The 11,991-nt window shown below is 36.8% G+C and overlaps 1 protein-coding gene across 1 annotated transcript; it reads right to left on the bottom strand.

The window, feature by feature from the left end:
- Window positions 1-425: 425 nt before the first annotated feature.
- LOC109339301 (GTPase Era) lies at window positions 426-10,288 on the bottom strand. The gene is made up of 9 exons (XM_019576716.1): window positions 9,919-10,288; window positions 9,084-9,229; window positions 2,912-3,052; window positions 2,729-2,842; window positions 2,496-2,621; window positions 1,571-1,669; window positions 1,326-1,427; window positions 935-1,015; window positions 426-812 (listed from the first exon to the last, which is right to left on the bottom strand). The coding sequence occupies exons 1-9, from the start codon at window positions 10,229-10,231 to the stop codon at window positions 726-728; spliced, it is 1,209 nt and encodes a 402-aa protein (XP_019432261.1). The 5' UTR covers window positions 10,232-10,288; the 3' UTR covers window positions 426-725.
- Window positions 10,289-11,991: the final 1,703 nt, after the last annotated feature.

Here is an 11,991-nt window from a genome sequence, read left to right as displayed (position 1 = left end):
ACTTAATCAAACTTCATATACAAATTATCACACCGCCCAACCAGTAAAACACTCATTCCCAAAAAAGAACCAAGCAACAAAGTTCCCAATTTCAAACCTTATTACATCGCCGACTCCTTTCACCATGGACTTGTGAGTAATCCTCCTATGTTCGGTCTAAGAGAGAAGAATTATGTAGTTTGCTTGGAGGACAAATGAGCGAAACATATTTAAAACAAATTGCTTTTGAATTGGTTGCTGAAGCTTGTTGGAGAAAGAGTGAAGAGTATGGAAGCTAGTTGGCCACGGATGGTGGGTATTAGCCACACAAATGGGTGAAAGAAAAGTGTTACATTTGGGTCATGAGAAATAGAAGTTGACGAATCAAATGTTAGTTATAACTTAAAATCTCAAAATTGTCATCACATGATTTTTTTTAGAAATGGTGAAGGCAACATTTTTGTGTTTTCAATATTTCCTGAAATGTAAAGTCCATTCCTTGAAAATGAAAACAAAAATGATCGAGCATACATGTTTTTTCATATATTTCCTATTTTCTATAGAAATGATAACAAAAAATGGGAAGAGCAAACATACCCTAAAATTTTCAATTTAACATTTTCATTTCACATTTACCAAATAGGGATCACTGATCATGCCTACACAAGAAGATGAAAGGGGTTAGTGTCTGTCAAAATCATATGCTTACAACAGATATCTGATGAATTTCTTTGTGCATCTTCACATCATAGAACACGTATCTGACCCCCATAACCATAGTTCTTAAGAAGCGCTTCGTCTTGTCGCCAATTTTCTTTAACTTTCACTTCAATCTGTTTAAACACCAGCAATGAGTAAATATTTTCCTCGAACAAAAATGCATAACTTAATTATGCACAGGTCTAGGTTCAAATGAGCAGAGCATAGATGAATAAAAAACTATGTAAATTGGCACCTCAAGATAAACTTTCTTCTGTAGGAAATCTTCAATGTCGAGACGGGATGCTGTAGCAAGCAGTTTCAAAGCCTTTCCTTCCTGAAGTAGTTGAGCACAGCATAAATGAGTTACTGTTCTTTATTATTCCCCAGATAAATGCTTATTTACTGGGGGCAGGGGCATCTTTTAGAACTATTAGATGTTTCTACCTAAGAGAAACATAAATCCTAAGAATTGAATAACAAATTTTCAGGAAATTGAGATTACTAAAAAAAATACTTTTTGTTTTAATCTAAGGTGAGCACTGATGTTAAAAGGCCAGATTCAAAGTAATACGATTGGCAGTATTGCCACTATCAGTTCCACAAATTCAGAAATAATCAACAGAATTCTGATATAAGTGACCTACTCTTCCAATAAGGATAATCTTCTGTGAGCTTTTCTCAACCAAAATCTCCACTTGTATGAAATCTTTTGCATCCGGACGAGCCTTATAGTTTACAGTGTTCACCTGGAAGAATTGGACATAAAAAATATGGGTAAAGATTTCTGTAATCAGTTACTCCTTCCATTTCTTTATTATTTCTTTTCTAACCCTTTTTCCTTTCCTCGTTTGCTAAATTTTCCCTCAAAGGTAAACTATTTGTTGATTACCTGACATGCATAGGGAATTTCATTTCGATACTGCATAAATATCTTTTCTCTAACAATTTCAGCTACAAAAAATCTTTCTGGGTGTTCGCTGACAATGTCCTACAAATTCAGGAACAACATCAAGGCAAGCATAGCACAATAAAGAGATCAGTAAGCAGAAGAAATTACAAGGGAAATATTCTTATATATACACAGTTGTTCCATAATGATAGCATAGGGAATATGCACTACACTATACCATAGCAAGATACATCCTAGCAATAACACACTGTGTAGTATTGGAACTATAATGAATTAATGATGCTGGGGTATCTGCATTATTGGCACTTCAGTGATGGTGCAGTATCTGCAAATCCTATGTACACTGTTGGAGCTATAGGAGCCGGGCATTATAGAAGACATTGTCATCATTCAGTTCTTCGCAGCATAGGGGCTATTATAGTAATAATGTAAGTGTAATTAGCCACACACTGGTTGCAGCAGACACTAACAGCATTCCTACACCACCAGTGTGTCACCGAACTGCATGCCCATAAGTAGTTGGGACATCTATTTACTTTTGGTAGTCCACTGATTCCAGGCCCAAAATGCCAAGGAAGATGTTTTGTACCACTAAATTTGACACCCAGTAGGGACACCCTATGCAGATAACTAACTTACCATCTAGGCAATTCTGTCGACAACATTTATTTGAATCAGCCCTTATTTTAATTGTGTCATAATAAATAAATTTTATACTTTATGGATACACCGATAAAGTATATGAGAGAATCAGTATTAGATACATGAAGGACATTGATTTATCGGTGCTTCATAGCTTTCAGTGTCTAATGGTCTCCTGTTTTTATCTCTAAAATTGAAATGAGACATTGATGATGCAACAATGGGCATTTGAATAAGAACATAAGTTTGATTTTTCACATGCCTTTGGATAATAAGCTGGTCCATGGGGAAGCTTTGACAGTATCCAGTCTTTGACATCTTCAACCCCATGACCATATTTCGCACTAACAGGTATAACTTCATCAACATCTGTAAATTTCTCATACCACTGCAAGTAATTTAAAAAAAAAGAGAACGTAAAAAAGTGGAGAAGCATGACAAAACAATGGATTAACTTATACATGCTAATATAAATAAAAATTAATTAGTTACCACCTCAAGTTTCTTTGCAACTTCACCAGGTTTGATAAGATCCTTCTTGTTCAGAATCAGGAGAGTGGGGGGTTTATCTTTGAGGTCTCCTGTGCCTTCTTCCAACAATTCATCAATCTAAAGATAGTAAACAATTTAGCATACGAGGAAAAATAGTAAACCAGTTTCATAAACTAAGGACCATACTTTCTCAGGTGCTTTACATGCATCAACGACAACCAACACACAGTCAGCATTAACTGCAGCAGTTCGAACATTTTTCATCATCATTGAGTCTAACTTGTGCATTTCCTTCTTTAGAACACCAGGTGTGTCATAAAGTACCATCTGCAAGACATTCACTGGTCAGAAAATGAAGAAAAAGGAAAATGCTACAGTAATCTCTTAATGAAAATTTAGTATCTGATAGACACTGGTATCTATAGAACTAGGAATTTAGGAAAGAAGATTAAGAGAAAAGCCCCTAACTCAGAATCAAATCGATTCTGATAGGGTTCTAAGTATCTTTATTAAATTTAGACTAGAATAGAAGTAGGATTACAAGATTGCTCCCTCAAGGATCCCTGGATCCTTGTGTACCTCACTGATTCCTGAATCAGTTAAGTTCTAAACTCCAAAACTACTTTCTCCCTAACTAACTCTGCTATTTATAGCAGTTAGTTATCTAACTGATTCTAACTACCCAAGGGTAGAAAGGGAAAGTTGGTTATTCTATCCAAACTCTCCTCTTTCCCCTTTTATACACATTTTTAATAAGTGGCTTAGTATTGGCCTTATCAGTACCCATGAGAAATAACATAGGAGTTATAACAATTGAATAGAGTTGTTGCCACTTCCCAAGAACATTCATGATCAGGTAGGCCCTGCCATTTGATCAATACTTCTTCATTTCCCCACTCATCTTCTCTTCTGTCTAGTATCCCTTCTGGTTCTACCTCCAGTTCAAATTCTTCATTTAGCATAGGGGGAAGAGGTTGAGGGTGTTGGTCAGTCTTCAGGGCTTTCTTAAGCAAAGACACATGAAAGATTGGATGGATCTTTGAGTGCAGGGGTAACTCCAGTTGATAAGCCACAGATCCCAGTCTTCTAATCACCTTATAAGGTCCATAATACCTTGGGGCCAACTTAGCATAAGGCCTTGCAGCCAGAGACTTCATTTTGTAAGGCTGTAGTTTGAGAAAAACCCAATCTCCCACTTCAAATTCTACCAACCTTCTGTGTTTATCAGCATACAGTTTCATCAAATTCTGAGCCTTTGCCAAGTTATTCTTTAATTCTGCCAAAATGTCATCCCTTTCTGTATACAATAGATTGACCTCCTCTACCTTGGAAGGAATTGTGCCAGCTTTCAACAAAGTAGGGGGTTCCCTTCCATATAAGGCCCTAAATGGAGTCATGCCAGCAGAATTGTTGTAGCTGGAATTGAACCAAAACTCAGCCCAATGTAACCAGTCCACCCACTGCCTAGGTTTAGGCCCTGCAAAACACCTCAAATAGGTCTCCAAGCACCTATTAGTCACCTCAGTTTGGCCATCAGTTTGAGGGTGATAGGATGTGCTGAACTTCAGTTGAGTCCCTGCCATTTTAAAAAGCTCCTTCCAGAATTGACTTAAGAACAGGGGATCCCTATCTGAGACAATAGTATTAGGGAACCCATGCAACTTAACCACCTGTTTTACAAATAAAGTGGAGACCTCCTTTGCTGAATATGGATGACCTAAGACAAAAAAATGAGCATATTTAGTTAATCTATCCACCACCACATAGATAGTATCCTTACCTTTCTCCCTTGGGAGTCCTCCAATGAAATCCATAGAAATGTCCATCCATACTTGCTGAGGAATAGGTAGAGGTTGAAGTAACCCAGCAGGGGTTAAAGTGGAGTATTTATTCCTCTGGCATGTGTCACAATTCTGCACAAATTCCTTGATATCCTTCCTCATGCCGTCCCAAAACAGGAAACTAGAAATCCTTTTATAAGTCCTGAAATAGCCAGAATGCCCACGAGTAGGGGTTTCATGACCCTCAGAGATGATTAAGGGAACCCTATTGGAAGCCTGAGAGATTACCAACCTGTCCTTGTAGTACAACACCCCCTTCTTAATCTCAAAACCTGGGTGAGCAGTAGGGGAAATAAGTAAATCCTGCATCAGTTTTCTCCATTTTGGATCCCTCCTAACCTCTTCAACCCAATTTTCTATCTCTTCATGATTCATCATAGAAATAGCAGAGTACATAAGCCTTCTTGACAAAGCATCAGCAGCAGAATTTTCACTTCCTGGTTTATACTGAATCTCAAAATCCAACCCTACCAATTTAATAGCCCATTTGAACTGTTCATCAGTAAATAATCTCTGCTCAGACAAGAATTTCAAGCTCCTTTGGTCAGTCCTGATAATGAAATGCCTTCCTAGCAAATAGTGCCTCCACTTCTGAATAGCTTGAACTAGGGCCATGAGCTCCTTCTCATATACTGACTTCTGATGAGCCTTCACAGACAACCCCTTGCTCCAGAAAGCTAGAGGTCTACCCTCTTGCATTAGGACAGCCCCTAGACCCATGCTAGAAGCATCAGTTTCAATTATAAACTGCTTACTGAAACTAGGCACAGCCAACAAGGGAACCTCCATCAAAGCAACCTTTAAACCTTCAAATGCAGAAGTTGTGTCTTGAGTCCATAGAAAAGAGTCTTTTTTAAGAAGATCAGTGAGAGGCTTGGCTAGCTTGCCATAGTTCTGAACAAACCTTCTGTAGTACCCAGTGAGGCCTAGGAATCCCCTCAAACCTTTGAGATTGATTGGTTGAGGCCAAGTCTTCACAGCCTCTATTTTAGATGTATCAGCAGCCACCCCTCCCTCAGAAATGATGTGACCCAGATACTCAATACTCCTCTGCCCAAAACTGCACTTCTTCAAGTTAGCCTTAAGGCTATTAGATCCCAAAACAGATAGAATTACCCCTAGGTGATGAACATGAGCCTCTAAATCAGGGCTGTAGATAAGGATGTCATCAAAAAAACCAGAGTGAATTTCCTGAGGTATGGCCTTAAGACATCATTCATAAGGGATTGGAAGGTTGAGGGTGCATTAGTCAACCCAAAGGGCATGACCATGAACTCATAATGACCCTCATGTGTCCTAAAAGCAGTTTTGTGGATATCCTCTGTTTTCATCCTTATCTGGTGATAACTTGACTTCAAATCCAGCTTAGAAAATACCCTAGCCTCACCTAATTTATCCAACAATTCTTCAATGAGGGGTATAGGGAATTTGTTTGGGATGGTAATTCGATTGAGGGCCCTGTAATCCACACAGAATCTCCACCCCCCATCCTTCTTTTTCACTAATATGATTGGACTGGAATAAGGGCTTATGCTAGGCCTGATGACTCCAGCTTCCAACATCTCTGCCACCAATCTCTCAATCTCAGATTTCTGGTAGTAGGGGCATCTATAAGGCCTGAGGTTAGGTATATCAGCTCCCTCCTTCAAGTGTATAGCATGATCACACTCCCTAGTAGGGGGAAGTCCCTGCAATTCCTGAAAAACCTCATCATATTTATGCAATACTTCTGTTAATTCCAGAGGAACTCTCCCCTTATCATTCTCTCTTCTAGAATCACCATACTGCAGCAGTATCCCTTCTCCTTCCTTTAATAGCACTTGCATGAAAGCCCCTAAAGACAATTCTGTCTTGGTTAGGGTAGGGTCCCCCACAATGCTGACTACAGAATCACCCTTCTTCAAGGTCAAACTCATCCTGCCAAAATCTGCTCTAACCTCCCCCAAACTTGCCAACCACTCTAATCCCAACACCACATCTACTCCTTTTAAAGCAAAAAGATAGAAATCCTGAGTTACCTCAATTTGTGGTAAGCATAACATCAGTTGAGAACACCTTCCCCTGCAAGCTATCTGATGCCCATCACCAACTTCCACTAGGTAGGCTTTAGTATCTTCCCTCTCCAACTGCAATTGATCCACCAATTCTCTTGAAATAAAGTTGTGAGATGCCCCACAGTCAATCATGATAACCATTGGAGTACCACACAATTCCCCCTTGATCTTCCAAGATTTAGCAGTAGTGAGACCCTTCATAGAGTACAAAGAGAGTTGTAAAGAATTAGAGGGTACCTCCTCCTCTACCTCCACCTCCCCTTCTCCTTCTACATCCTCCTCATCAGCCATTAATAACATGCTGAACTGCTTGAATTTGCATTTATGCTCCCTCGAAAAAGGCTCATCACATCTAAAACAGAGGCCCCTCTCCCTCTTCTCCTTCATCTCAGCATTAGTCAACCTCCTGAATTCTCCTATAGACTTGGAATTGTTAGCCTCTGGATATCCCCTGGAAGGTGCAGCCACACTTCCAACAGAAGAGGCATCCCTCCTGCTAGTATGGGAAGAATTAGGTTCCACAGTAACCACCTTATTGTATGAATTTGTCCTAATGGACCCAGAAGTCCTTGATAAACTCCAGGAAGGTCTTCTATTCACCACTAAGTTCTTCTGCTCAATCAAGATAGCTTTCTGCATTACTTCTGGTAAGGTCTTCAATTCATATAGCCTTACCTCTGCCCTGAGTTCTTCCTTGAGACCATTTAGGAAGACACCCCTCACAAAATCTTGGTGGAGTCCCCTTAAGGCCCCTGCATACTTCTCAAAGTCCTCCACATAAGCCTCTACCCCTCCCTCCTGCTTCAATGACAGAAGTAGCTCAAAGGGGTTCTGAGCCATAGAAGGTTGGAACCTTCTAACAACTGCCAGTTTAAACCCTTCCCAAGAGGGTCTTGGATTACAACCCTCCCACCATTGATACCGACTCAGAGCCCTTCCTTCTAAAGCAACTAATGTGGCCCTCATCCTCTCCTTGTCAGAAATGGATCTTAGAGAAAAATATCTCTCCAATTTCTGCACCCAACCATACGCATCATCCCCAGAAAAAATAGGAATCTCCAATTTCCTCCAACTTTCTTGATGTTGCTCCCCCTTATGGCTATCCACCTCATCATTTTCACCGCCCCCTTCGTCTGATTTCTCACTAGGGTTGACTCCTAATTTGATGGCTATAGCAGCCAACAATTCCTCAGTTTTTGCAATTCGAGCCTCACTCAGCTCCATTCTCATTCGTAACTCCTCCTTTTCTTGCCATCCACCTTCATTTTCTCTGGCCATGCTTCTTGTTGAGACCATGCGATACAAACCCTCCCATAGCAGCGTGATTTTCCTCCCACAGGCACCAGAATGGTGCTCTGATACCAGTGATAGACACTGGTATCTATAGAACTAGGAATTTAGGAAAGAAGATTAAAAGAAAAGCCCCTAACTCAGAATCAAATCGATTCTGATAGGGTTCTAAGTATCTTTATTGAATTTAGACTAGAATAGAAGTAGGATTACAAGATTGCTCCCTCAAGGATCCCTGGATCCTTGTGTACCTCACTGATTCCTGAATTAGTTAAGTTCTAAACTCCAAAACTACTTTCTCCCTAACTAACTCTGCTATTTATAGCAGTTAGTTATCTAACTGATTCTAACTACCCAAGGGTAGAAAGGGAAAGTTGGTTATTCTATCCAAACTCTCCTCTTTCCCCTTTTATACACATTTTTAATAAGTGGCTTAGTATTGGCCTTATCAGTACCCATGAGAAATAACATAGGAGTTATAACAATTGAATAGGCTCTCTCACCTCGAATGCAAAGGTTGAACTTATGAATTTGTAGAGTGTTAAGGGAACTTTTTCTAAATTTGAATTACCCAACTTCATTAAATAACTGCACCTTTTGTATTTAAATACTGATATCAAATCATTCATCTATGTCAAGAGTTCGATTCTTAGGAGCGACACTTGTTGCGAAGGACCACCACACACCCCGAAAGGGTTTAGTTCCTTACCTATGGGGTGAGGGGACAAAAATATCATTTATCTATGAAAAAGCATTAACGTGGGTACATTGTCAATTACTTTGTAGCTAGGCTATAGCTAACAAAATTTGCATTGCATATTTAATGTCTTTTTTCAAGTTCATCATATTATTAAAAGACTGAAGTTCCCATGACAAGATACATGTCACACTCTTTCAACTTTGCGTAACATTGAGTAGAACTCATGAACATCACATTAATCTTAGAACAAAACCGGTTTTCAAATCAACAATCCTGCAAATATGTCTGAATTATCAAGAATTTAAAAAACTTAGAATTTGTGAAATGTTGTGGGAAATGAAAGTAGGAAAAGAATCTGCATAACAATTTTGAAGTTTCACGGGTCACACACAGACATGAGAATGAGTGACAAGGAAACAAGAAGACAAGCTGATGAAATAAAACAGAAGAATTAGCTACCACTTAGGTTAAACCTGATAATCTGGGTTGGAACAAATACAAAGAATCCGATGCCTTGTTGTTTGAGGTTTATCTGTCACTATTGATAACTTTTGGCCAACCATTTGATTTGCTAATGTGCTCTTCCCAACATTTGGCTTGCCAAGTAAAGCCACATATCCTGCATTACATTTTGACACATTAACATTTTGACACAAACAGAACAAAAATCTTGAATTATACATCTTTAGTAGTTAGCAAATAGCAAGATAAAATCAAATTGAAACCTCTGAATCCTAATTCCCCTTTAAAAACCTGAAACCAAAAATTAAGAAATTCTAGGTATGAAATGTACCTATTAGATATGAAATTCTAGGTAAGAGCAACAAAAATAAGGAGAAATTACACTGAAATCCCTTGAAATTTGACTTTATTAAGCATGACATGTCTTTTGTTCCAAAAATTAACGAACTTCCCCAAAGTGTGATAACACTCACCTCTTGAAGTTGATGCTATAATTACACTTAACCCCTTAGAGTCCATCTTATCATTATACTTTACTTTCCTGACAATATAAACATAAACCTCAAGGGAAGTTGATGCAATTTCTGAAATAAGAAAGGTGTCTAGTGTAACTAAGCCAAATGTGGAGTTCAAAGTAAATTTCCTTTAAACTTACTATCAAAAGTTCAAATTAACCGTTGCATTTGATAAAATTTTGCTAATATTGATAAACTACTTAACAATAACAAAATTTCACAAAAAATAACAAAATAAAGCTTAAGCATCTGAGTTTAATAGATTCACTCACAACTAAACCTAACAACAAAAAACTTCAAAGCAACTGAGAAACGAAGAAAAGAGACGAACCGCTTCGGTGATTGGGGTCAGAATCAAAATCGAGCTCATCGGATTCATAATCATCGAGCAAAGCCATGTTCCTATCAGGCTTACCGGTGAGGGATAAAAAGGACAATTCATCATCCACAAGCTCGGCATCTCCATTGGCGAGTGCTTGGAAGTGAGAGTTTCTTCTGGTGTTGCTTATGCAAGAGAGATATGGTGAAGTTTGGTGGAATGGTGTTCGAGATTTGAAAGATGGGAAGAGAGAGTTGTGAAAGAGGAACTGTTGTTGTGGTGTGGGAGTGGGAATAGAAGGAGAGTGCAGAACCAGCTTCTCCATAACCAAGCTCAGGAATTTGTAACAAGCTTTATCCTTTTTGTTTGGATATTTGTGATGACTACTTTTTTTAAATATATTGCGAATTGCACTACTGTTTTTAAATTTAGGGAAAATTCCACAACATATCCTCAAAATTAATTATTATAAACTAATTTTTTCTTCTTAATTACACACTAAAATTTAATTATTTGTGAACATCATTTATGTATAAAAATGACTAACAATGAAAAGTTTTCATAAGGGTGGAAATATGTCATGCCACCTATCTAAGGTTATTAGCTGACCTATAACAGACTAGGTCAGATTAAGTTTTTTTTATTAAAAAGTCAAACTCAGATTTTCTACAAAATCTATTTAAATTAACAAGTCAGACTTTAGGTCACCTAACAGACCTATTAAGCAACCGGTCTATTTAGTTATATTATATAAGAATTTTGAAATTATATTATTTTAATATAAGTAATATTATTATATATGTAATATGTAATATTAATATAAAAATGTATAAAAATATATTTTTTAATTATTAGAATTAGATGGGTCTAACTAAAAGTAGGCAAATAAGTCTATTTAAATATAGACATAATAGTCTATTTGATGATCATATTGTATAATAGACATTTAAATAGGATAATAGACCAAGCTAGATTTTTAAACAGGTCAGAGACTTTGAATTTTTTAAATAGGATATAATAGGGCAGGCTCAAGCTTCTTTATGTTATATAGGCATGACATGTTTAATGCAAAGTCTGGTCTAGCCTATTTTCAACCTAATCCGTAACCAAGATTAGAAATTTGTAACAAGCTTTATCCTTATTATTTGGACATTTGTGATGACTACTATTTTAAATATATTACCAATTGCATCATTGTTTTAAAATTTAGGGAAAATTCCACAAAATATCCTTCAATTTTATTTGTTTTAAGTCATCATTATAAACTATTTTTTCTTCATAATTACATATTAAACTTTAATTATTTGTGAACATCATTCACGTATAAAAAATGACTAACAATGAATAGTTGTCATAAGTGTGGAAACATGTCATGCCACCTATCTAAGGCTATTACCTAACATTAATAGACTTGGTCAAATTAGGTTTTTTTCATTAACAGACTCATATTTTTTAAAAAGCTCATTTAGCTTAACAAACTAGACTTTAGGTCACCTAACAGACCGACCTATTTAGTTATATTATATAAGAATTTTGAAATTATATTATTTTAATATAAGTAATATTATTATATATGTAATATGTAATATTAATATAAAAATATATAAAAAAAATATTTTTTTAATTATTAGAATTAGATGGGTCTAACTAAAAGTAGGCATATAAATCCATTTAAATATAGACATGGTAGTCTATTTGATGATCATATAGTATAATAGACATTTAAATAGGCTAATAGACCAAGCTATACTTTTAAACAAGTCAGACCTAAACTTTGAATTTTTTTCAAACATGATATAACAGGGCATGCTTAAACTTCTATATGTTATATAGGCAAGACATGTTTAAAGCAAAGTCTGGTCTAGCTTGTTTTCACCCTGATCCATAACCAAGCTCAGGAATTTGTAACAAGCTTTATCCTGACTGTTTGGACATTTGTGATGACTACTTTTTTTAAATATATTGCCAATTGCATCATTATTTTTAAATTTAGGAAAAATTCTACAAAATATCCTCAACTTTATTTGTTTTAAGTAATTATTATAAATTATTTTTTCTTCTTAATACATACTAAACTTTAATTAT

This window comes from Lupinus angustifolius, unplaced genomic scaffold (assembly GCF_001865875.1).
Source record: "Lupinus angustifolius cultivar Tanjil unplaced genomic scaffold, LupAngTanjil_v1.0 Scaffold_66_24, whole genome shotgun sequence".
In the NCBI taxonomy this organism is placed as follows: Eukaryota; Viridiplantae; Streptophyta; class Magnoliopsida; order Fabales; family Fabaceae; genus Lupinus; species Lupinus angustifolius.
The sequence above is the reverse complement of the archived record's forward strand: the minus strand, read 5'-3'. Positions and strand labels throughout refer to the sequence as shown.